Source organism: Trichomycterus rosablanca, chromosome 5, assembly GCF_030014385.1.
Source record: "Trichomycterus rosablanca isolate fTriRos1 chromosome 5, fTriRos1.hap1, whole genome shotgun sequence".
Classification (NCBI taxonomy): domain Eukaryota; kingdom Metazoa; phylum Chordata; class Actinopteri; order Siluriformes; family Trichomycteridae; genus Trichomycterus; species Trichomycterus rosablanca.
Window position 1 is genome coordinate 31,798,004 of NC_085992.1, and position 24,651 is coordinate 31,822,654.

Genomic DNA, 24,651 nt, shown 5'->3' on the forward strand with positions numbered 1-24,651 from the left:
TTTACCACTATTATTAAATACTGTACTGCAAATAGAACAATAATAATAATAACAATAATAATAATAATAATAACCGTAATTCTTTATATTAGTTTTTTAAACACTTATGATATTTAACACTTATGATACCTAATTCTTAATAATACCTTAAATGTCTACTGGAGTAATGTTTCAGGGACTACTTTCACATTTCCTTAAGTCATAAAAAATACTATTAATTTTACTCAAGTATGGGTGATGAGTACTTTGTATAACCTTGGGACTACTATCACCAAGCAAAGGTAAATTTTAGTAGAGTCCAGATACAATATGGAAGTTAATCATGGTGGTACACAGGATAAATAAGATGGACAAATAAAGTGTACTGTCAGATGCTCTTTCTGTCTCTTCCCTAGTGCGATGGTCTCTGTGGCTGATGCTGCGTTCCTGGGCGTCTGCCTGAAAGACTGTAATTAATGGGAGCAGAAGTACAGCTGTTGACCTTTTCGCAAGTGATCGTTGCTGCTGTGATGTTTATTAATCGTCGAGAAATCACTCTGCTGATGACGGCAATTACAGGCGAGTGGCTGGCTAAAGCGGCGGGGGGACGGCCACAGCGCCATGAGTCATCTTCACTAGCTCTTACTCTCTCACACGTGCTCACATACACACTCATGAAGTGTCGTCTTATTGTACACAAATCTTCCACACACTGGACCTGTACCGTTCATGTCACCTCTGTATCAGCTGGCATTTTGTGGCATTAGAATAATAGTAGGATTTGCTGGGTTTTTGAGATTATCAGAGCAAACGCAGGTATTATTACTCCGCCTGCGACACACACACCTCTTACGCACATTCGTTATGTAAAGTGCAAGCTGTAAATAAGGAACTTTTAATAACAATAATCTTTCAGAGATAAATTAGCTTCTGACGTTTACTTAAGATATTTTATAACAGTGCTGATAGAAATGGGTTTGCTTTAAAAACTGAGAGAAATTAAAAGTACATACAGTATACACCGATCAGGCATAACATTATGACCACCTCCTTGTTTCTACACTCTCTGTCCATTTTATCAGCTCCACTTACCATATAGAAGCACTTTGTAGTTCTACAATTACTGACTGTACTCCATCTATTTCTCTACATACTTTTTTAGCCGCCTTTCATGCTGTTCTTCAATGGTCAGGACTCTCACAGGACCACTACAGAGCAGGTATTATTTCGGTGGTGGATCATTCTCAGCACTGCAGTGACACTAACATGGTGGTGGTGTGTTAGTGTGTGTTGTGCTGGTATGAGTGGATCAGACACAGCAGCGCTGATGGAGTTTTTAAACACCTCACTGTCACTGCTGGACTGAGAATAGTCCACCAACCAAAAATATCCAGCCAACGGCGCCCCGTGGGCAGCGTCCAGTGACCACTGATGAAGGTCTAGAAGATGACCAACTCAAACAGTAGCAATAGATGAGCGATCGTCTCTGACTTTACATCTACAAGGTGGACCAACTAGGTAGGAGTGTCAAATAGAGTGGACAGTGAGTGGACACAGTATTTAAAAACTCCATCAGCGCTGCTGTGTCTGATCCACTCATACCAGCACAACACACACTAACACACCACCACCATGTCAGTGTCACTGCAGTGCTGAGAATGATCCACCACCTAAATAATACCTGCTCTGTGGTGGTCCTGACCATTGAAGAACAGGGTGAAAGCAAGCTAAAAAGATATGTAGAGAAATAGATGGACTACAGTCAGTAATTGTAGAACTACAAAGTGCTTCTCTATGGCAAGCATTTTTACATGCATGTGATTTTAAAGTTATTTGCACAAAAAATGTAATTAAACACATTTTGTCAGCTTGCCAAAAAAGATCAAAAGCATCAGTTCAGTTACTGTTTCACTATTAAATCAATGTTTAGGTTTTGCAGATTTTAATGCATTAAAATTGACAAATAGTGTGAGCTTGTGTGGTAACAGCAGTGCCTAAGTTCTGGGGGTTCAAATCCAGGGTTGGGCTTACAAATACATTAGGCATATGGTGTTATGTGAACCTAAGTGCCGGTCCCAAGCCTAGATAAATAGGAGGGTTGTGTCAGGAAGGGCATTTGGCATACAAACTGTGCCAAATCAAATGTGCAGACAAATGATCTGCTTTGGAGCAGCGGAAATTAATCATTCATTCCAAATTAACATACTAATAAAGACACGCACACTGACATTGATCCAAAGCACCAGTGTGACTGGTATACATGCAAAAAAAAAAAAAAAATAAGTGCACAAAGCTTCTATTGTACAGAAACCAATGTTTAATTTTACAAGCCAGGTTTATTGGGTGCCTCACATATGAAAAAAAGTCCTAAATCAAATAAACATACAGTAGGGTAGTTACAGCTTTTCCTGGTGTACAAAAGCTAAAAAATATAAAATTGATGTTCAGGGTGTTGCTGCCCTGTTTTCAGTGTTTTTCTGAGGAACCAGACCCACTGTGACTGAACAGGATGAAGCAGTTGATATAAGTTATAAATTAATTTGTATTTAATTAAGAGAAATAAGTATTTGATCCCCTACCAACCAGCAAGAATTCTGACCCCCACAGACCGGTTATGTGCCCATGAGGCACACAAATTAGTCCTGTCCCTGTATAAAAGACTCCTGTCACAGAATCAGTTTCTTCCGTTCAAATCTCTCGACCACCATGAGCAAGACCAAAGAGCTATCAAAGGACGTCAGGGACAAGATTGTAGACCTGCACAAGGCTGGAATGGGCTACAAGACCATCAGCAAGAAGCTTGGTGAGAAAGAGACCACTGTTGGTGTGATCATTCGAAAATGGAAGAAATACAAGATCACAGTCAATCACCCTCACTCTGGAGCTCCATGCAAGATCTCACCTGGTGGAGTAAGAATGATTCTGAGAAAGGTGAGGTCAGTCCAGAATTACACGGGAGGAGCTTGTCAATGATCTCAAGGGAGCTGGGAGCACAGTCACCAAGAAAGCCATTAGTAACACACTTCGCCGTAATGGATTGAGATCCTGCAGTGCCCGCAAAGTCCCTCTGCTCAAGAAGGCTCATGTACAGGCCCGTCTGAAGTTTGCCAATGAACACCTGAATGATTCAGAGAAAGCTTGGGAGAATGTGATATGGTCAGATGAGACCAAAATTAAGCTCTTTGGCATCAACTCCACTCGCCGTGTTTGGAGGCAAAGAAATGCCCGGTGGGGATGGTGTTCTTGGGGTCATATCCAGCATTTCTCTGCTCCCAGCTCCCTTGAGATCATTGACAAGCTCCTCCCGTGTAATTCTGGACTGACCTCACCTTTCTCAGAATCATTCTTACCCCACCAGGTGAGATCTTGCATGGAGCTCCAGAGCGAGGGTGATTGACTGTGATCTTGTATTTCTTCCATTTTCGAATGATCGCACCAACAGTGGTCTCTTTCTCACCAAGCTTCTTGCTGATGGTCTTGTAGCCCATTCCAGCCTTGTGCAGGTCTACAATCTTGTCCCTGACGTCCTTTGATAGCTCTTTGGTCTTGCCCATGGTGGTCGAGAGATTTGAACGGAAGAAACTGATTCTGTGACAGGAGTCTTTTATACAGGGACAGGACTAATTTGTGTGCCTCATGGGCACATAACCAGTCTGTGGGGGTCAGAATTCTTGCTGGTTGGTAGGGGATCAAATACTTATTTCCCTTAATTAAATACAAATTAATTTATAACTTTTATTTTTTGATATTCCGTCTCTCTCTGTTAAAATAAACCTTCCATAAAAATTATAGACTGTTCAAGTCTTTGTAAGGGGGTAAACTTACAAAATCAGCAGGGGATCAAATACTTATTTCCCCCACTGTATATATACTGTATATACAGTGTATCACAAAAGTGAGTACACCCCTCACATTTCTTCATGGGACAACACTGACAAAATGACACTTTGACACAATGAAAAGTAGTCTGTGTGCAGCTTATATAACAGTGTAAATTTATTCTTCCCTCAAAATAACTCAATATACAGCCATTAATGTCTAAACCACCGGCAACAAAAGTGAGTACACCCCTAAGAGACTACACCCCTAAATGTCCAAATTGAGCACTGCTTGTCATTTTCCCTCCAAAATGTCATGTGATTCGTTAGTGTTACTAGGTCTCAGGTGTGCATAGGGAGCAGGTGTGTTCAATTTAGTAGTACAGCTCTCACACTCTCTCATACTGGTCACTGAAACTTCCAACATGGCACCTCATGGCAAAGAACTCTCTGAGGATCTTAAAAGACGAATTGTTGCGCTACATGAAGATGGCCAAGGCTACAAGAAGATGCCAACACCCTGAAACTGAGCTGCAGCACAGTGGCCAAGATCATCCAGCGTTTTAAAAGAGCAGGGTCCACTCAGAACAGACCTCGCGTTGGTCGTCCAAAGAAGCTGAGTGCACGTGCTCAGCGTCACATCCAACTGCTGTCTTTGAAAGATAGGCGCAGGAGTGCTGTCAGCATTGCTGCAGAGATTGAAAAGGTGGGGGGTCAGCCTGTCAGTGCTCAGACCATACGCCGCACACTACATCAAATTGGTCTGCATGGCTGTCACCCCAGAAGGAAGCCTCTTCTGAAGTCTCTACACAAGAAAGCCCGCAAACAATTTGCTGAAGACATGTCAACAAAGGACATGGATTACTGGAACCATGTCCTATGGTCTGATGAGACCAAGATTAATTTGTTTGGTTCAGATGGTCTCAAGCATGTGTGGCGGCAATCAGGTAAGGAGTACAAAGATAAGTGTGTCATGCCTACAGTCAAGCATGGTGGTGGGAATGCCATGGTCTGGGGCTGCATGAGTGCAGCAGGTGTTGGGGAGTTACATTTCATTGAGGGACACATGAACTCCAATATGTACTGTGAAATACTGAAGCAGAGCATGATCCCCTCCCTCCGGAAACTGGGTCGCAGGGCAGTGTTCCAGCATGATAATGACCCCAAACACACCTCTAAGACCACCACTGCTTTATTGAAGAGGCTGAGGGTAAAGGTGATGGACTGGCCAAGCATGTCTCCAGACCTAAACCCAATAGAAGATCTTTGGGGCATCCTCAAGCGGAAGGTGGAGGAGCGCAAAGTCTCGAATATCCGCCAGCTCCGTGATGTCGTCATGGAGGAGTGGAAAAGCATTCCAGTGGCAACCTGTGAAGCTCTGGTAAACTCCATGCCCAGGAGAGTTAAGGCAGTTCTGGGAAATAATGGTGGCAACACAAAATATTGACACTTCAGGAACTTTCACTAAGGGGTGTACTCACTTTTGTTGCCGGTGGTTTAGACATTAATGGCTGTATATTGAGTTATTTTGAGGGAAGAATAATAATTTACACTGTTATATAAGCTGCACACAGACTACTTTTCATTGTGTCAAAGTGTTGTCCCATGAAAAGATATACTTAAATATCTGCAGAAATGTGAGGGGTGTACTCACTTTTGTGATACACTGTATATATATATTGTGTATATATATATATATATATATATATATATATATATATATATATATATATACAGTGTATCACAAAAGTGAGTACACCCCTCACATTTCTGCAAATATTTCATTATATCTTTTCATGGGACAACACTATAGACATGAAACTTGGATATAACTTAGAGTAGTCAGTGTACAGCTTGTATAGCAGTGTAGATTTACTGTCTTCTGAAAATAACTCAACACACAGCCATTAATGTCTAAATAGCTGGCAACATAAGTGAGTACACCCCACAGTGAACATGTCCAAATTGTGCCCAAATGTGTCGTTGTCCCTCCCTGGTGTCATGTGTCAAGGTCCCAGGTGTAAATGGGGAGCAGGGCTGTTAAATTTGGTGTTTTGGGTACAATTCTCTCATACTGGCCACTGGATATTCAACATGGCACCTCATGGCAAAGAACTCTCTGAGGATGTGAGAAATAGAATTGTTGCTCTCCACAAAGATGGCCTGGGCTATAAGAAGATTGCTAACACCCTGAAACTGAGCTACAGCATGGTGGCAAAGGTCATACAGCGGTTTTCCAGGACAGGTTCCACTCGGAACAGGCTTCGCCAGGGTCGACCAAAGAAGTTGAGTCCACATGTTCGGCGTCATATCCAGAGGTTGGCTTTAAAAAATAGACACATGAGTGCTGCCAGCATTGCTGCAGAGGTTGAAGACGTGGGAGGTCAGCCTGTCAGTGCTCAGACCATACGCCGCACACTGCATCAACTCGGTCTGCATGGTCGTCATCCCAGAAGGAAGCTGACGCACAAGAAAGCCCGCAAACAGTTTGCTGAAGACAAGCAGTCCAAGAACATGGATTACTGGAATGCCCTGTGGTCTGACGAGACCAAGATAAACTTGTTTGGCTCAGATGGTGTCCAGCATGTGTGGCGGCGCCCTGGTGAGAAGTACCAAGACAACTGTATCTTGCCTACAGTCAAGCATGGTGGTGGTAGCATCATGGTCTTGGGCTGCATGAGTGTTGCTGGCACTGGGGAGCTGCAGTTCATTGAGGGAAACATGAATTCCAACATGTACTGTGACATTCTGAAACAGAGCATAATCCTCTCCCTTCGAAAACTGGGCCTCATGGCAGTTTTCCAACAGGATAATGACCCCAAACACAACCTCCAAGATGACAACTGCCTTGCTGAGGAAGCTGAAGGTAAAGGTGATGGACTAAACCCAATTGAGCACCTGTGGCGCATCCTCAAGTGGAAGGTGGAGGAGTTCAAGGTGTCTAACATCCACCAGCTCCGTGATGTCATCATGGAGGAGTGGAAGAGGATTCCAGTAGCAACCTGTGCAGCTCTGGTGAATTCCATGCCCAGGAGGGTTAAGGCAGTGCTGGATAATAATGGTGGTCACACAAAATATTGACACTTTGGGCACAATTTGGACATGTTCACTGTGGGGTGTACTCACTTATGTTGCCAGCCATTTAGACATTAATGGCTGTGTGTTGAGTTATTTTCAGAAGACAGTAAATCTACACTGCTATACAAGTTATACACTGACTACTCTAAGTTATATCCAAGTTTTATTTCTATAGTGTTGTCCCATGAAAAGATATAATAAAATATTTGCAGAAATGTGAGGGGTGTACTCACTTTTGTGATACACTGTATATATATTTATTTTTTTTCTTTCTTTTCTCCCCTTTTTCTCCCTTTTTAGCACGTCCAATTGCCCGACTGCATCATACTTCCTCTCCACCAATGCCGATCCCTGCTCTGATTGAGGAGAACGAAGCTAACCCACGCCCCCTCCAACACGTGGGCAGCATGCCGTATGCATCTTATCACCTACACTTTGACGAGTGCAGTGCAGCTCAGCGTTGTGTACGGAGAGACACACCCTGAGAGCACTCTTTCCTCATCTCTGAGCAGGCGCCATCAATCAGTCAGCAGAGGTCGTAATTGCACCAGTCATGAGAGAGAGAGACCCCATCCGGCTTAGTCCTGCCCATCTGAACAACAGGCCAATCATTGTTCATGTGGCCGCTCAGCCTTAGCCGGCAGACAGAGCTGAGATTTGATATGATGTATTCGAGATCCCAGCTCTGGCTCCAGCGTGTCTATTAAATAGGATTTTAACATCATGTTTTACACACTTTGGTTACATTCATGTCAGTTCACAGGTTTAATGTCAAACACAGTCATGGACAATTTTGTATCTCCAATTCACCTCACTTGCATGTCTTTGGACTGTGGGAGGAAACCGGAGCTCCCAAAGGAAACCCACACAGACACAGGGAGAACATGCAAACTCCACACAGAAAGGACCCAGATCGCTCCACCTGGGAATCGAACCCAGGACCTGGTTGCTGTGCTACCCACTGAGCAGCCGTGCCGATGCTAAAACAGTTGATAAAAATAAAAATGAAATTAAAAAAGCATGCTTTATGCTACAAAATATAATAGCAGTTAGATTTGTTAAATGTGTCAAATCCAAGCTGACACCAATAGAGAGTTTTAAGCAAATATTAAGCTGATACTGATGTTCAGGGAATTATCAGTACCGGAACATTAAAATGGCCTGTCTCGTAAAATTCTAAATTTTGGCATTTGTCAGCCTATTCTCCAGACAAGTCTTTATATAAGGCTATTGTGCTACATCTCACAGGCTATTAAAGCCTAAACTGAAGCTGAAATAACAATCAAATCTAACCAATTATTGCCCTGAGAGTTTTTGTGAAATTAGATGTGTTACATAATTAGCAAAAATGAAGTTTACGTTTTTTTTTATAACAAAGAAAAGAATAGTAGTAAAATCTCTGTTAAGAACAGGCTAATTGAAATGTTTGTATTGTTCTCTCTCACTCTTTCTCCCTTTCTGCTCCTTACACCGGCATAATTATTTGCAATTTGCGTAAGACATCCATTTGCTGGGACGTCAAGCATGAAAAAAGAGACAATTTGGGGAAAAAATGAAAATGCCTGGCGGGGTTAGCCAAGGGGAAGTAATGTGGTGCCAGCCTCGGGCTGAAGACTGCCATCTGATAAGCGTCACACGAGTGTGGATATTAACGTACCGTCACTGGGCCAACGAGCCGTGAGGCGTTATTGAGGGTGTGGACTTATTGTTTCTAAAAAAGCTGCTAAAGGATGGGATATGATATTTGGCTTGGAGTTATAAGAACACAGAGAGCTACACAACCTGTACAATTACAGTACATTTACATTAAACAATGGAATTGAGCATGTGAAGTGATCACTAAAACAAAAAGCTCTTTATTTTATATAAGTGGATTATGTATAAGTGGATTTAAGTATTTATTTAAAGGGATAAAAACATTTTTTTTACATGAAGTGTGAACAAGTTCTTAGTCAATAATATCTGACATATTTTGAAGAATTAAAGCCAAATTCTTTGTGTTTGTTTTGATTGAGTGGTCAGGCACCCTGTCAAGCACATAAAGGAGTCTGATTTCAAATGAAAGGCTTTTTACCTGACAGTCAAGGGCTTTGTGTAGGTTTATTGGAACAAATGCATATTTTAAGGACTTTGTTTTCGGTGTGTTGTATTTTTTATGATACAGATAAAGTAACAAAATACTCCTGTATAAGACATGCATGTTCTTAAACTCTTAAGATATCAGATTTTAGCCACAGATCCTTTATATGTGACATAATGATTAAGGACAGTGGTAGCCTAGTGGGTAGAATCCTAGCTCTGTCATGCAGCCACTGTTGGGCCCATGATCAAGGCCTTTAACCCTTTCGGCTCCAGGGGCAGCTTTGACCTCAGCTTAAGCTGGTATATGTAAAGAAAGAATTTCATTGTACTGTACACCTGTATATGTATGCATGAAAAATAAAGACATTCTATTCTATGCATTCTATTGGAACACACTTTTTCCAGAAGGAAATGTAAACACTTTGACTTTATATGCTTGTTGTTTTCTGGAAATATGCTACAGTAACTCCCATAATTACCCAATCAAAATATATTTGTATGGCACTTTTGTACAATGCACATTGTCAAAAAACCTCTGATGAGCAAGCCAAGGACAACATTTAAAATGACTTACAATTGTAACTGAACACACTTCAAGCAATTGAGGATTAAGTGCTTGCTCAGGGGCACAACAGTGACAACTCGGCAGTGATGGGACTTAAACCAGCAACCATCAGATTATGAGGCCAGTACCGTAATCGCTGAGCTACCTTTGTTCACTAACCAGACTCAACAGAGACCCCCATCATCCAAGGGTGGCCTAGTGGACATTAGCTATTATTTTGGTGGTGCAAGTAAAAGTTAGGGTTTCATTTCTTTTCTGGCAGAGATACAACCATCGAACTAGCCATATTATGTGATCAGCTCTAGTCAGTCAATCACAATTGAGAAATTAGGAGGGCATGATCATTTTGATCAAGCACATTGTTAGAAAACTCAAAAATTTAAGAAGTATTCTTTAGAAAAATATGTGTACCATACAATTACATTCTTTTTCCGCATATCCCAGCTTGTTTGGAAGTTGGGGTCAGAGCGCAGGGTCAGCTATTGTATGTTGCTCCTGGAGCAGACAGGGTCTTGCTCAAGGACCCAAGTGTCTGCATAGCAGAGCCTAAATTTGAACCACCATCTTCCGATTGACAGCTCAAAGCTGCCTACTAGGCTACCACGGTCACAATTTATTCAAGACATTTACACATTAAAGAAAACTGTTGCAGAACAAACCAGTACTACTACAACAAACATTACCTTTACAAATGATGGTAAACTTCTTACTTTTACAGTAGTGTTATGTGGTTAGATACTATATGAGGGCTTACACTTTTGGTAAAAGGTGAGTATAATTACAGAACAATGAACTTACCAATCAGCACACATGACCACATCAAAACGGCCCTCCAGAGCAGACACATCCACCTCACTGTCCCATCTCACCACCCTGACCAAAGAAAACACAGACTTGGATTAGGGGTGTAAGACAGTATATACTATATGGCTATAAGAATGTAGACTCCCATCCTAATTGATGAGTAATTATATAGCTCCAATATTGATGAAAGGGCATGGTTTATGAAGTTTGGTGTGGAGGAACGCCAGTGATCTGCACCTCAAGTCTAAAGAACAAATTGTTATAAATAGGACTCTCAATTGTGAAAAAGTGGCTAAGTGGGTAGCACTGTCGCCTCACAGCAAGAAGGTCCTGGGTTCGATCCCCAGGTGGGGTGGTCCGGGTCCTTTCTGTGTGGAGTTTGCATGTTCTCCCCGTGTCTGCGTGGGTTTACTCCGGGTGCTCCGGTTTCCTCCCACAGTCCAAAGACATGCAAGTGAGGTGAATTGGAGACACTAAATTGTCCATGACTGTGTTCAATATAACCTTGTGAACTGGTGAATCTTGTGTAATGAGTAACTACCGTTCCTGTCATGAATGTAACCACAGTGTAAAACATGACGTTAAAATCCTAATAAACAAACAAACAAACAATTGCAAGCCAGTCATTCTCATCCAGCCTTAATAACTGACCCTACATTTACTACATTAGGATTTTAACATCATGTTTTACCCTTGTTGGTTACATTCATGACAGGAACGGTAGTTTCTGGTTACACAAGATTCATCAGTTCAAGTTTATGAAAAATTTTGTATCTCCAATTCACCTCACTTGTATGTCTTTGGACTGTGGGAGGAAACCGGAGCTTCCGAAGGAAACCCACACAGACACGGGGAGAACATGCAAACTCCACACAGAAAGGACCCGAACTGCTCCACATGGGGATCGAACCAAGGACCTTCTTGCTGTGAGGCGACAGCGCTACTCACCGAGCCACCGTGCCGCCCGACTGACCCTACAAATTACATTTTTTCTCATCATAAGATCTATAAAGACATGGTTTGACAAGTTTGGTGTGATGAAACTTTAGTGGCAGCACAAAGCCCTGACCTCATCCTCATTAAACATCTTAGGGATTAATTGATGCACGAGAGCTACTTGTCCAACATCAGTGCCTGACCTTACACATGCTCCCTTGATTGAATTCCCACAGACTCCAAAACCTTGTAAGAAGGCTGTTTAAAAGACTAGAGGGTGTTATAGTCACAAGGGTTTTTCCGACAAGATCATGGTCAAGTGACCACATATTTTTGGCCAAACAATGTACATGTTGGCTAAATTGCAGGTTGTTGCTTGTGCAATGATAATAAAAAAAATGAATCATGTGAACATCCATTTAGTGTGCTTCAATTCGTTTTTGCATATTTCTTGATGGATAATGGTAGAATTTGGGAAGGAGTATAAAAGAAGATCTAATATCTACATTAAATTAAATATCAGCTTTTCTTATCAACACATCAAAATTGCATCCTTGGGTCATGCAACTAATTCTTGACATAGATATTTCAACATCCTGTGATTTATCAAATCTGAGACCTACACACCCCAGTGTAGCATATTATGGACTGTCCATCTTTTCGCTTTGCTCTTTCTCTCTCATTTTTTCTACCTTTTTCTTCCTTCTGTGCTAGGGTTAATTTCATGCGTGCGAATCAGATTATTAATTAGTCATTATTAACTGTCAGTAAACAAAAATTATGTCTTGTGGAAATACAATCTCCTCTCTCAGCGGGGGGCAACACCACTTATTCACTGAGTTGAGAAAGAGAACCCCCCCTCCCTCATCCAATCATGCACAACCTTCACCCCTCTTAAAGCGTGTGCTCTGACAGGAAGCCTAATCTCTAAAGAAAACAATCAAAGTAATGCAGGCTAATTATACATTTACTCTTGCTCTTCATCAGCCCAGGGTAAATACAAAGAAAGGAGGGAGAAGTGTGAAGAGCAGAACAGTTAGATCACTGAACATCAAAATTACTTTAGGTGATAATGCGCTTGCAAGTCGGCACACAGATTGCGAGCCATGTTGTGGGAAACGCAGGAAATGTGTATAGTCATGAAAAGAAGCTCATCACTCCGTCAATAAAAGACTCCAAGTGATTCTTGCTTTTATTCAAGTACGCAGAGACAGAGTTACCAGGACAACTTGGTTCAGAAGGTGGTATTAAAGAATGTGAACCTCTTCAATGCTACTAAGCAGTGTGATCATGGCCATCAATACAGGTACTCGACACCTACATGCCATTAAATGTAACATAAAGCTCTACAGCATCTATCAGTGAACATGTAAAGAATAAACTACAACTGAGCATTAAGTTCCAAAAATAAAACAATGGGTCTGTCTGAAAACGTAGTGAGCTCTCTACATAGACAGCATTTTATGTCATCATATGCTCACTTCCAAAAGAAGGCTGTCTGAATTCTTGGATGTTTTAAAAATGCTGCCTAATGAGGTGCCTTATTTCGAAGCTATAAACTGACTGAATGATGAAGGAGCATCCAATGCTTCCTTAGTGGTGAAGGCAATCCCAGCATTCAGTGCAGCACAACTTTTCTCACAAAAATGTACAACTATGGCAGACGAATGTGAAGCAACAAACATAATTTAACCATTAACCAGCATGCTAGCGGGTCGTGCAGCCCCAGTTCATTGGTTTGAATGTCCAGAGGCTAACTGTGTTAGCTTAATAAGCTAATCTGTGGTAATGTATTCACTGTCTGAGTAGTGTGTTTAAATAATCTGCGTTATAAGTTGATGTCTAATTAGAATCCTCTCTGCTTAGGCAGCTGCCTAGGTAGGCTGCAAGACAGCTCACTAGGTTTTCAGACAGACTCAATATGTGGTGGGATTGCAGTCCATGCCAAAAAGGAGTTGACTGTTCTCTGTTCCGCTTATTCTCAGGCAGCAAAAAAAAATGCATGCAAAATGCAAAACATTAATTTCATCATTGAATTTCACCATTAAATACATCAGTTTATCATTAGAATACACTTATTTTAGCTAAGCAGTAGCCAAACATGCTTCTTGTAAACAAGACATTATCAAAATAATCAATTATTAATCGATGTGGCACAGTAGTAGAGCTGATTAAGTGCCAAACAGCAACATGAATCCTTGTGCACCAAGTTCAATCCCAACATCCAGTCCTTCCCTGCCTGTGAGGAGATTTGCATGTTTCCCATATGTCTGTGTGTATAGGGGGTTAGGGGGCTCATTCATTCATTCATTTTGATTAATCATTTGATGCTTGAACTTAAACTAGTAAATGTGTAACCAGTGATTACCTCTCCTGTCATGAGTGTAATCAAAGTGTAAAACAACAAAAACTTGCACTATTTGCACCAATACCTAAGGGTATTAAATGTAGACAATTCACGTACTCGCATGTTTTGGGAGGAATACAGAGTATTCGGGTGTAGACAAAGTAACAATGTTGCTTTTAAAGAAAAAAAAAATTGCAACCCATTATAATGCTAGGTTCTTCTACATATATGTGACAAAAATACATACAAGTGACACATTAAAGGAAAAAAACACATATAACATTAAAAAAAAAACAATATAACATTTACATTGTTAAAGACATTACAAGTTTCTAGGTCTGTAGGGCAGGGATGACAAAAATGTAGGTTTGTGGCAGAAAGCTCACTTACCTACTGGATACATTAGTGCAGGTGAAGAGACCATTTCTTCTGTTCTTCTCGATAACTCTACGAACATCTGTTTTGGAGGTCAAGGCAAACACCGTCTTCCACACAAAACACACTTTTGGGCAGTAACAAAATTATTCGAACAATATTATATGAAAGTATTCATATTCAGTTACACACTTTCAACAGGCAGTATTTAAAATAGTATTAATAAGCATTAAGTTGAACCTTTATCATTTAACAGACTCATTTTGCACACCTAGACAAATCTTCATGAAAGACATCTAAAACTTAGTCTGATCACACTTTCCCACTTTTTGTCCTCATTCTAAACATTATGAATTTTTATAAATGCATTATGGTGTACACTGTAGATCCGCTTTTCTAAAAGCCATGGCTAACAGAGCATTTCTAAATCTTGGTGAAAGCACTGCTTAGGAAATTAGATTAAATATTGCTTGTCCATACCAATGTATATGTTTATTAATGTATTCATGCATCTTTAGTACATGCTTTATCTGGATTGATCTTGTGGTTTACATTTGCGGCATTTAGCAGATGCTTTTTCCCAAAGCAACTTACAAGGGGTTAAGGATCTTGCTCAGGGGCCCAACAGAGGCTTGAACTGGCAACCTTTTAATTACTAGCCCAGTACCTTAACCGCCAATCTACCACTACCCTGCCCTAGCTGGAAGCACTGGGCACAATGTAGGAATACATCCATTTCAGGGTATCAAACATCAATTCATTCACCCATTAAATTGCTCACTATCTTACTTCCTTCGTAAAACCTAAAGCTAGACTGTATGACCTAAAGTTGGGTTACAGCATGATTAAACACAACAGTGCACCTTAATTTGTTTTAGTATGTCTTTAGTTTGTCTTGATGTGTTATATAAACACCACTCAGAGGTGTGTTCAAGGTGTGTTGCAACCACAAATGTGTGTTGCATCAAAAGTGTAAAAGGTATAGGAAGATTCCCAAGTATTTCTTGAACATTCTTAGAAATATCATTGGGAATATCAAGTTCCAAACTTAATGTGCAGCGGCAAACTTGCCTAACTGTGGGAGTAATCTCATTAGGACAACGGGGAAAAAAACTGGTTTACTGCAAAACGATGACCTAAAATAGGCTGGGACAAATGTGACAGTGACAACCATAGCCAGATCCCTTAACAACCAAGGACAACATGGTCGGATTCCAAGACACATTATTCTTGACCAAGAAACACAGGAATGGTCGGATAAAACTGGAACTGTTTGGCCATATGGATCAGCAATTTGTCTGATGCAAGGAGGGTGAGACTCATAACCAGAAGAATACTATCCCCACTGCAGGAAGGTAGAATTAATGTGATGATGTGGGGATGATTCTTCCTGGCAGAAATTGGCAATTTTGACCATGTGACTGGCACCAAGACATTTTAAGGAGGAATGTTAAAGGAGGAATGAAAAGGTCTTCTGTGGTGAATCCTAAACACACTTTTAAGGCAGCCATTGCTTAGTAAAGGAATCAGTTCTGGAATATTCTGAAGTAGCCTTTTTAGTCTTTAGATTTAAATTCCATCGTTCCTACCTTAATGAGTTGGATTTTCCACGAGCAGAACGGGTGAAGATCACACAAGAGAAGTGTCAGAAGCTTGTAAGCATTTACCAGATTTGCTTATTGGGGTAATTATGAGAAAAGGATGTTCCACCAAGTACTAAAGCTGGGTGTTCTTTAATAGTGCACTGTTCTTTAATAGTGCACATGGACATTCGTCAAGAGAGCTAGATATTTTTCATTTAAACTCAAAATTATGTCAACTTATGTTATTAAAATAAATATTCTATTCTGTTTACACATAACTATAATACATTTTAAGGTGAGGGAGGTTGAATATTTCCAATTGCAGCTGTGTGTATGTGTAGAAGCAGTACTGCATGATGTAGTACATACACGGTGGGCACCTTATTATTGACCTTGTGACTTGTGACTGTGTTTAGCCTGAATTTTTTTTCAACATGTATGTCAAATTTCCATAATCTATTCTGTCAAATAAGGACATACCATACCAGACATACCATGCTACATCTCCCTTCCATTACTCTTGCTCCCTTCAACATTTCCCCTACACTTATCCTCACATTACCAGTGAATCCAACACAAACTAATGCAAAGCTTCCCCAGAGACAATAAACCTAAAGGCTTTTAGCATTCAGCCACTGCTTCCTATAAGCCTTCGCACAGTACGCTGTACCGCAATGTCGATGGCGGCCCAACTATTAATAGACCAGACCACAGTTTAATCTAATTCAATTAGGATTCTCCCTCATCTCCTCCAGCTTTCTCTCGCTCTATACGCCAAACAGGCGTAGCAAATCCAATCTATAGCCGGAAGCAGTTCGAAGGATTTGTCAGCGGTAGAAGAGCGTAGGGCATGAGAGGCTGGAAAAGTGTGTCACACGGGTGCGATCAGCTGTTAAGAAGATAGAGTAGAGCTTACAGTGTAATCTCATCAGGAGAAGCCCAGTGGGAAAGGGGTCAGATGCTGCATCTCACTTTGGCATACACACAAATACACACATACATGCAGACACAGATAAAACGTACATCAGACAGCATCACACACTCATACTTTCACTTGCTTACAACTATGGAAATGTAAAGCAGCCAGTCAATCGTTTGCATATTTTTGGAGGTGAAAGAAACGAAATACTCAAAAGATACACATGTTGAAGAGAAAGAACAGCAGAGCATCAGTGTAAGTCAAAGATAAAATCAGGCATTTTTCTGGTATTACAAAGACATTTTTTTTAACTAGTCTTCACAGCTGAGTCGAACACACTTCCAAAATGATTTCAGTTAGAAGCCTCCAAACTTGCTGGCCACTTCTGAGGGCAGTCAAGACATGAAAACAGGTGTGGGTAGAAGCTCTGACTTGATTAGACTGGACTATATGAACACATTTTATAGTATAATTATTGGATCTTAATCCAAATTACTACACTACTATGCATTGCTACTATTTTGACAAACTGTTTAGTAAATATGATGCAGACTCATTGGTTTGAAAGTCAGCTCTTCCATCCGACAGGTGCCTAATTGTACACAATTGGCTGTTGCTAAGGGGTAGGGGTGCTGGAAGGGAATCCCTCATAAATTATGCAATTACGACCTCTGCTGGCTGATTGATGGTGACTGCACAGAGTCGAGGGATAATGAGGATCAGGGTGTGTCAAAGTTGAGCAAAGTATAATTTTATGCAAATTAGGATTGAAGCAATGTGACGATTACCAGTAGGAACTGAGCACTGAGTAAAGCACTAAGCGTGTTATCTCTGCCGGTGTGCTTCGTTTTTGGTTCCTAGATAAAAGTTCCTACTAGAGATGGAAGAGAAACACATTGTTGATGTGTCAAACTTCTGCAATTAGACAACAGCAATCGCAAAGAACAAATAGTTTTCTTGTCATGTTGACTGCACAGACAGTGATGGACTATGCAGGGATGAAATTTATAAATGAGCAATTTGCATTCAGGATTTTAAGTTTAGCAACATAATTTGTGGTAAAACTGTGTGGGAAGTATATATATATACAGTATATATATATACATATTATTATTTTTTTTTGCATGGTGTCAGTTAAACCATGGCAACCAAACACCCAGGCAATGTTGACGCTTCCAGTGTGAACGCTGAGCGATGAGCAATCAGCAATTCGGGCAGCAACAGGCGAAACAAGGCTACCTGTCTGTACAGAGGGTAAGAAGTAAAATGCTTTAGTGTCTGAATACCAGAACAGCACTCCTGATTGCTACATCTACATGCACACATTTTTAATACATTAAGTTGTGCATTTCTGGTCAAAGTTGTTTCCACTGGAGTTGCGTCTGAAAGTCAGTCTTTTAGGATCTGCTTTTTGTACTGTTTAAAAGCATCTTGCCCAACAACACAAAAACTGTTTTGACTAACAGCAAAAAGTGCAACTGCCTCATCTCTGATAAAGAATGCCAAAGTTACATTTTAAACAGTAAAGCAAAGCAAGTGCTTTTGCATTTTACCAACTCCACTTGTCAATGGCTAGCTAAACATGTACTGTTTAAAAAAAATCCATATTTTCTAAAGTTTGTTTTTTATGAGCATTTTTAGAAACTTACAGTGGTTGCCAAATGTTTCTATAGAACTCTGTAGACGAAAAATCCCTGACTTATAAGTTTGGCTCAGTTCAGGGTAATCATATCACCAGTCTATTGTGGACTAATATAACTATGTGAACCGCTTGCCTACCCTTCAATTCTGCTTTTTTTTTTTTTTTTTAATAAAGACCCCTACAATGTACGTGGGAAAACATTATTTCATTCTCCAGGGACAAGCGGTGGTATTCTGGCACCAATCATATCATCAGATCTATCAGTGCTCTATTATGGCAGAAACATCTCTCGCACAAAGCACTGCCAATTAATGTTCTATCAACCCACTGGCAGCCTTTTCACTCTCTATAAGAGGAAATGGCTTAGGCACCGGCTCTGACTGTTGCGAGCGTGTCTTTTCTGATTATCCGCCTCGACACCCTTCCCCTCCAATTGGAATCCTTTCTTTAAACAAATCTCTTCTCTCAATAAAGAATTGTGTGCGTTTTCGTGTCACGGCTATTGTTCGCCTAGAACTGAGATTCAATAAAGGCCTATTGTCAGCATGGAATTGGCTGTTGTATTAATGAACGCTGTAATTTTGATGTATTTGCCGTCAGCTAGGTTGCTTCTGTTTTTGTGGCTGGTGAATAGGCGACCACGCTCTAGTGGAAGGAGGAAGATGACAACAACTTTGGTTACCAGAAGAACGGAACAAAAGGCTGTTTCTTTGTTAAAGTCAATAGGCCTTAGAGAAAGTGTGGCGTAGGTGGAAAGCTGATAGCTGTGATTTGTTCACCTTTTTCAAGTTTCTAAATGCTAAAAAACATCATTTTAAACGTAGCCTAGACTGTATACACAAATAAGTCCACATTATTTTAAATCCTACTAAATGTTGATCCACAAAATTGAACTGAAGGTCTGAAAGCCAAAGCATTTCCAGGGCATTTGCATTTTTTGTATTACAAACAAAGAAATCAGCGTGTGATAACAGAGAACTGAAACAACCTCACCCTCGGGTAAACACACACTCAGACCAGTACACAGCAATTGCTCAGTATGAGGAGGATACTCTGGATGGCCTTCTCATTCCCATCAGACAGAAGCACTTCCTTCACATCAGCGCAGACAGCAATCTGCAAGAAACGATGATGAAAACTTGAGAATTGAAAGACAACAAAACAAAACAACCATCATATACATACAGACATGCACCTCCCGGAATGTTAAAAGCTCCAATAGGACTACTCTGCCTCTCGTACACCCCCACCCCCCCATCCCTCCTCTTCTGTCTCTCGGCCCGTTTTTTTCATTTTATGTCTGCATTATTTTAATCATTCAATCAAATCAGTCAATACTTTTATCATCCCCCATGGCTGGAAGCCCTCTATCTTGCTATCACTCAGTTGGGGTAATTGCATTGTGACAGGAGATGATGGCGAGCACCGAGCCTTTCATTTGCAGCACCGCGTTTATCAGACAGGGCCATCGCGCTCCACTGTCACTCCGCACTCGGCTCGCCAGGCCTGCCTGATGCCCTTCATATAACTTTGCGCTGCGTCGTCCGGCGCTTTTGTGCTCGCAGTCTTTTCTCTCCTTTTGTTACGGTGTGTTTTCATTCACGCCGTCTTCTCATCTGAGGGCTCGTCTTTATCGGTGGGTTTGAGTCGCTGTAGTTTTGTAGAAGAAATGTGTCCTATGGTGAGCCTGAGAGGATTCTGGGGAGGGGGTTTGGGGTGTTTGTGTGTGTGTTTTTGTGTATAGGTCAGGAAATGGCATTCTTTGGGATATCAAAGTAAGTATGTGTACTGCACTTGTGTTTGTGAGTACTTCTGTAGGAGCATTTGAGAAAAAAGTAAGACATAGCGAGGCAGGAAAAATACTTGAGGGACATTTGAGAGCTTCAAATGTCAGGAAAGGCAATAAAGACGACACAGGCAGTAGAACTAGAGCTTCTGAAGCTTTTGTTAATGCACTGGGTGTCCAATTACCCAATTGCATTATGCTTCCTCTCTACTGATGCTAATCCCTGCCCTGGTTGAGAAGAACCGAAACTGACACACTCCCCCTCCGACACGTGTGCAGTAGCCGACTGCATCTTTTCACCTGCATGAGGCAAGTTCATATGCGGATCAGCTTTGTGTATGGAGAGCCACACCGTGATCAGCATTATTCCTCTACTCTGTGCAGACGCCATGAATCAGCCAGCAGAGGTCGTAATTTCATCAGTTACGAGGAATTCCCGTCCGGCTCCCACCCTGTATGAACAACAGCCAATCATTGTTCATGTAGGCACCCAGCCTGCCGGATAGCAGAGCTGAGTTCCGAATCGAAATGTCAGCTCTGGTGTGCTAGCGTGTTTTATCACTGAGCCACCTGAGCGCAGAGCTCAAAACATTTTAACATATCACTGTTCTTGGATTCTAACAAGTTGGTTCTTGTGTAGTGGTAACCTTACAAGCTGCAAAAGCTAAAACACACCAAAGACTGCAAGGCAAACTACTTGGTTTCAAACTGCTTTTAAAGGAAGATCAGCACAAAGATGCACAATGTGAGCTAATGAATTGGGATTTCATGGCTAAAAAACTAAAGCCTAACTTAAGTGCTAGAGCGATCTTTGGAATCATCACCCCAACTTGCAACCATTGCTTTCAGGTGGTGCTGGATTTACTTTAACAAAGGCCAGGATGTAGCAGTTAGTGGAAATAAATGAACATTTTATTTTTGTATTTGTTTTCCTTTGTAAATGTGTAATTTTTATAGTACTGTTTTACTGTTTTGTTTCCATGTTAGCAAGACATCAGGAATATAGTTTTATTTTGACACACATGTTGTCAGCAATGTTTCAAGCTTTAGCAGGGCATCACACAATCACCCATTCCCTCACACTTAGAGGTAATCTGAAGAAGTAAATAAACCTACTGGCATGTTTTGGGAGGTGTTATTTATTTATTAGGATTTTAACGTCAGGTTTTACACACTTCAGTTACATTTATGACAGGACAGGTAATCACTGGTTACACAAGCTTCATCAGTTTAAGTATTTAATGTCACACACAGCCATGGACAATTTTGTATCTCAAATTCACCTCACTTGCATGTCTTTGGACAGTGGGAGGAAACCGGAGCTCCCGGAGGAAACCCACACAGACACAGGGAAAACATGCAAACTCCACACAGAAAGCACCAGGACCGCTTCACCTGGGAATTGAACCCAGGACCTTCTTGCTGTGAGGTGACAGTGCTAACCACCGAGCCGTCCAGAAACCAGAGAAACCAAAAGCAGACACTAGAGGGTGTGGGGAATGGGTTATTATGTGATGCCCTGCTAAAGCTCGCAACATTGTTGAAGGTGTGTTTTCAGCCGCACCCAGTGAATCCAGGTTTCAGGATGAAGCTGTTACTACAAATGAATGGATGAATAAAGAGATGAATGACAACATATATCACAAAATAATACTATATTCATGTTGTCTTGAAGAATCAAGCCCATTCATAGGATTCTGGAGCTGTGCAGGAGCCACACCCAATACATATCCAAATTACAAATTGTTTCCTGATGAGCAAAATATTGCATTACTCTGTTTTCCTTGATACTACATTTTACATTTACATTTTCAGCATTTAGCAGATGCTCTTATCCAGAGCTTACACAGTAAACACGTTCTTACTCTAACCCTGTTAAGAACATGTTAGTTCTCAGCTAAAGTGCTAAGTAAGGAGGTGGGTTTTTAATCGCCTTTTAAAGACAGTGTGAGTCTCAGATGTTCAGACAGGCAAGGGAAGTTCGTTCCACCACTTGGGTGCAAGTACAGAGAAGAGCCTTGATGCTTGTCTTCCCTGAGTTCTGGGTGGAGGATCAAGTCGAGCGAGACTAGTGGCTCAGAGGTTGCGTGATACAGAGCGGGGTAGCTTGGGGCTGGTACATTTTTGGCTTTGTAGGCAAGCATCAGTGTTTTAAACAGAATGCGGGCAGCTACAGGAAGCCAGTGAAGAGAACGCAGCAGTGGGGTGATGTGGCAGTGTTTAGGTTGGTTGGCATTTTGAATGCAGCTCAAACTCTCTATCTCTTCTCTTCCACATGCCATGAGGAATTGGACCAGGTCGAAGAAGTCTGCACCACCAGCTGTCCAAATGGGCACCAGGACCCAAGGGCATTTCACTAGCCACCAGAGAGGAACATGGCTGGCACTGCAGATACCCCCTGCCTGCAGGGCAAAGATGAGTGAAGTGGAGTGGACTCTTTGGTGTTAAGGACTCACAAGTAATAAGGCACAGAAAACAAGGAAAGAAGTGGAGTGGGGGCTTTTTACTGGTGCAGCGCAATGTCACAACACATGGGATATTGAGTTGACGAGATAAAGGGAGGCAGGTCGGATGAAGATAGGGCAGAAGATCAATCAGTTTTCCGAGTGTTCATCTACCACGGACCACCACTCACCCTCAGGACGTGAGTGCGCGCGCATATGCAAATGCTTTAGCGTATGAGCAGGCTTGCGTGTAAGAACGCTCATGCGGAGACAGTCCGTTGGTCCGCGACCGCTGAAGCAGAAACGCCCGTGTATTTGAACTCATTTTAGGTTGCTTACAATGTGTCTGTGTTTGGGTATCCATGCTGAAATTGCCCATTTGCCTGTGACTGGGTTGTGTGTTTGTGTCTGTGTGCATGTGTGTTACACACATCATTCACTTACCATGAGCCCAGCGAGACATGTCATCCCTCCACCTAATTCACAAACAGAGGAACCCCTACATGAGTGGAAAAGTGACAGTGGCAGTGCCAGAGACATGTAGAGAGAAAGAAAAAAAAGAAGCTGGGTGAATATTGAGCATTTACAATAACTCTTATTAATGGTGCGATAACTCCCTGTAGGAGGCTGCCATTGACTGGAATGCAATTCCACTACACTTATTGATCTCTAGAACTCTAGAAGGAAGAAATCTAAATCCATACATAGTTATTCACATTAACTTTACCAACCATATGTAAATCACAGCAATTTTTCTTATCCGCAATTTTTCTTATCAGCAATTTTTCTTAGTTATTTCTTATCCCTGATTATGAATCCGCTGAAGCTTGCACAACCTATGACCTGATCAAGGGGAGCCGAATCACCACATGTCCTCTCTGATTCGCGTCCAATCTGCAGCCACTTTTTATCACCTGTCAGTGTTCGGCTCCCACACAGAGCCATATCACATACAGAGAGCCACAGTAGGCTCCATGTGACACACCCATCCCTTCCCCAACTACAGCACGAGCCCAGACCGGTCCTGGAGATGGTATATCACAGCAAAAGCAGGAAGAGACCCTGTCCGAGCCTCCATCCCCTAAACACGGCCAACTGTGTTTGTGTGGACGCCCGTACAGGTCGGTGGCTCCGCTGAGATTTACTCTGCAGTGTTATGCTATTGTATTAGACTGCTGCGCCACCCAAGTGTCCTATTTTAAACATTTTAAACATAATATTGGCCTGCTTTTAAAACAGTGCTTGAACTGTTTGAACTCTGGGTGTCACTATCATGTAAAACAAATCTAAAATGCTCACCATCCGCAAACATTAACATTACATCTACATTAATCTACATTAATGTTCCTAAATCTCTGGATAAACATGGCAGAGAATAAATAAGTTTTCAGGCGTGCTGGGAAAAGAAATATTTTTTCACTGAGTTCAAAGGGAAGTGGGTACGTTTAATTTAAAGAAGTATACTAATCTTCATATTAGGATTATAAACAGATGAGTGAAATTGGCAACATCTTAGTTTACAAAACACTGTCAAAGATAGATCATTAGTCACTCAAATAAAATGAAAATCAAGTAGGTCTATTATATTATATAAAAGAGACTGGGGCCCCAGGTGTTTGCACTTTTTTTTTTACTCCATCTGCCCCCCAACAAAAAAGTTTGGACACACCTGGCCTACACCTACAGCAGTTCAGGTTTAAAGGCAGAAGAAAGATCTGTTTACTGGAATAAACGCTGAGCATTGTCTTGGTACATTAGCTGAATGGAGGACTTTGGTTTGTACATATTGTGGGTTACTTTTAACTTTATATTATAAAAAGGAGTGTGCCAGATAAGATCTGTCCATGGGTAACCCTACACTCTTAGGTCAGACTAACCTGGTCTAAGAGGTAAAATATAGACCCAAACCATACCAGCAAAATGCCCCCACAGCATAACATGGTCAAGCAATTAAGCCTGTAGCATTTTCTTAATATAAGCCACACGTACACTTGCCATTGCTGTTTAAATAGAATAATTTCACTATTTAAGAAGTCAATCAAATACATGCTCAGCATTTTAAACTCTATACAGACTTTTAAAGTGTGTAGTATATAAGCTTCCACAGGATGATAAAGGCTAATTGTGCAGCTGAAATGTGTGTGCACAAAGTTGCATGATAGAGCACAACAGAGTCACTGAACCTGCCCATAGTAAGAGTCAAGAATTTAATCCAGTCTGTTCTCTTAGTGTATGCCACAAAAGAACTTGGCCACTTGTTGAGAATATAGCAAACGATAAATAACTGAAGATA

The 24,651-nt window shown here is 41.2% G+C and overlaps 1 protein-coding gene across 1 annotated transcript in view; it reads right to left on the reverse strand.

Annotated features, from left to right (window-relative positions):
- The window catches only part of camkmt (calmodulin-lysine N-methyltransferase), a 194,421-nt gene that overhangs the window by 36,041 nt on the left and 133,729 nt on the right, over positions 1–24,651 (reverse strand). The window contains exons 5-8 of the mRNA XM_062995057.1: positions 22,803–22,857; positions 19,181–19,244; positions 14,000–14,066; positions 10,321–10,395 (exon numbers count right to left, since the gene is read on the reverse strand). Coding sequence (XP_062851127.1) covers positions 10,321–10,395; positions 14,000–14,066; positions 19,181–19,244; positions 22,803–22,857 — 261 coding nt within the window. The remainder of the gene's footprint in view (positions 1–10,320; positions 10,396–13,999; positions 14,067–19,180; positions 19,245–22,802; positions 22,858–24,651) is intronic.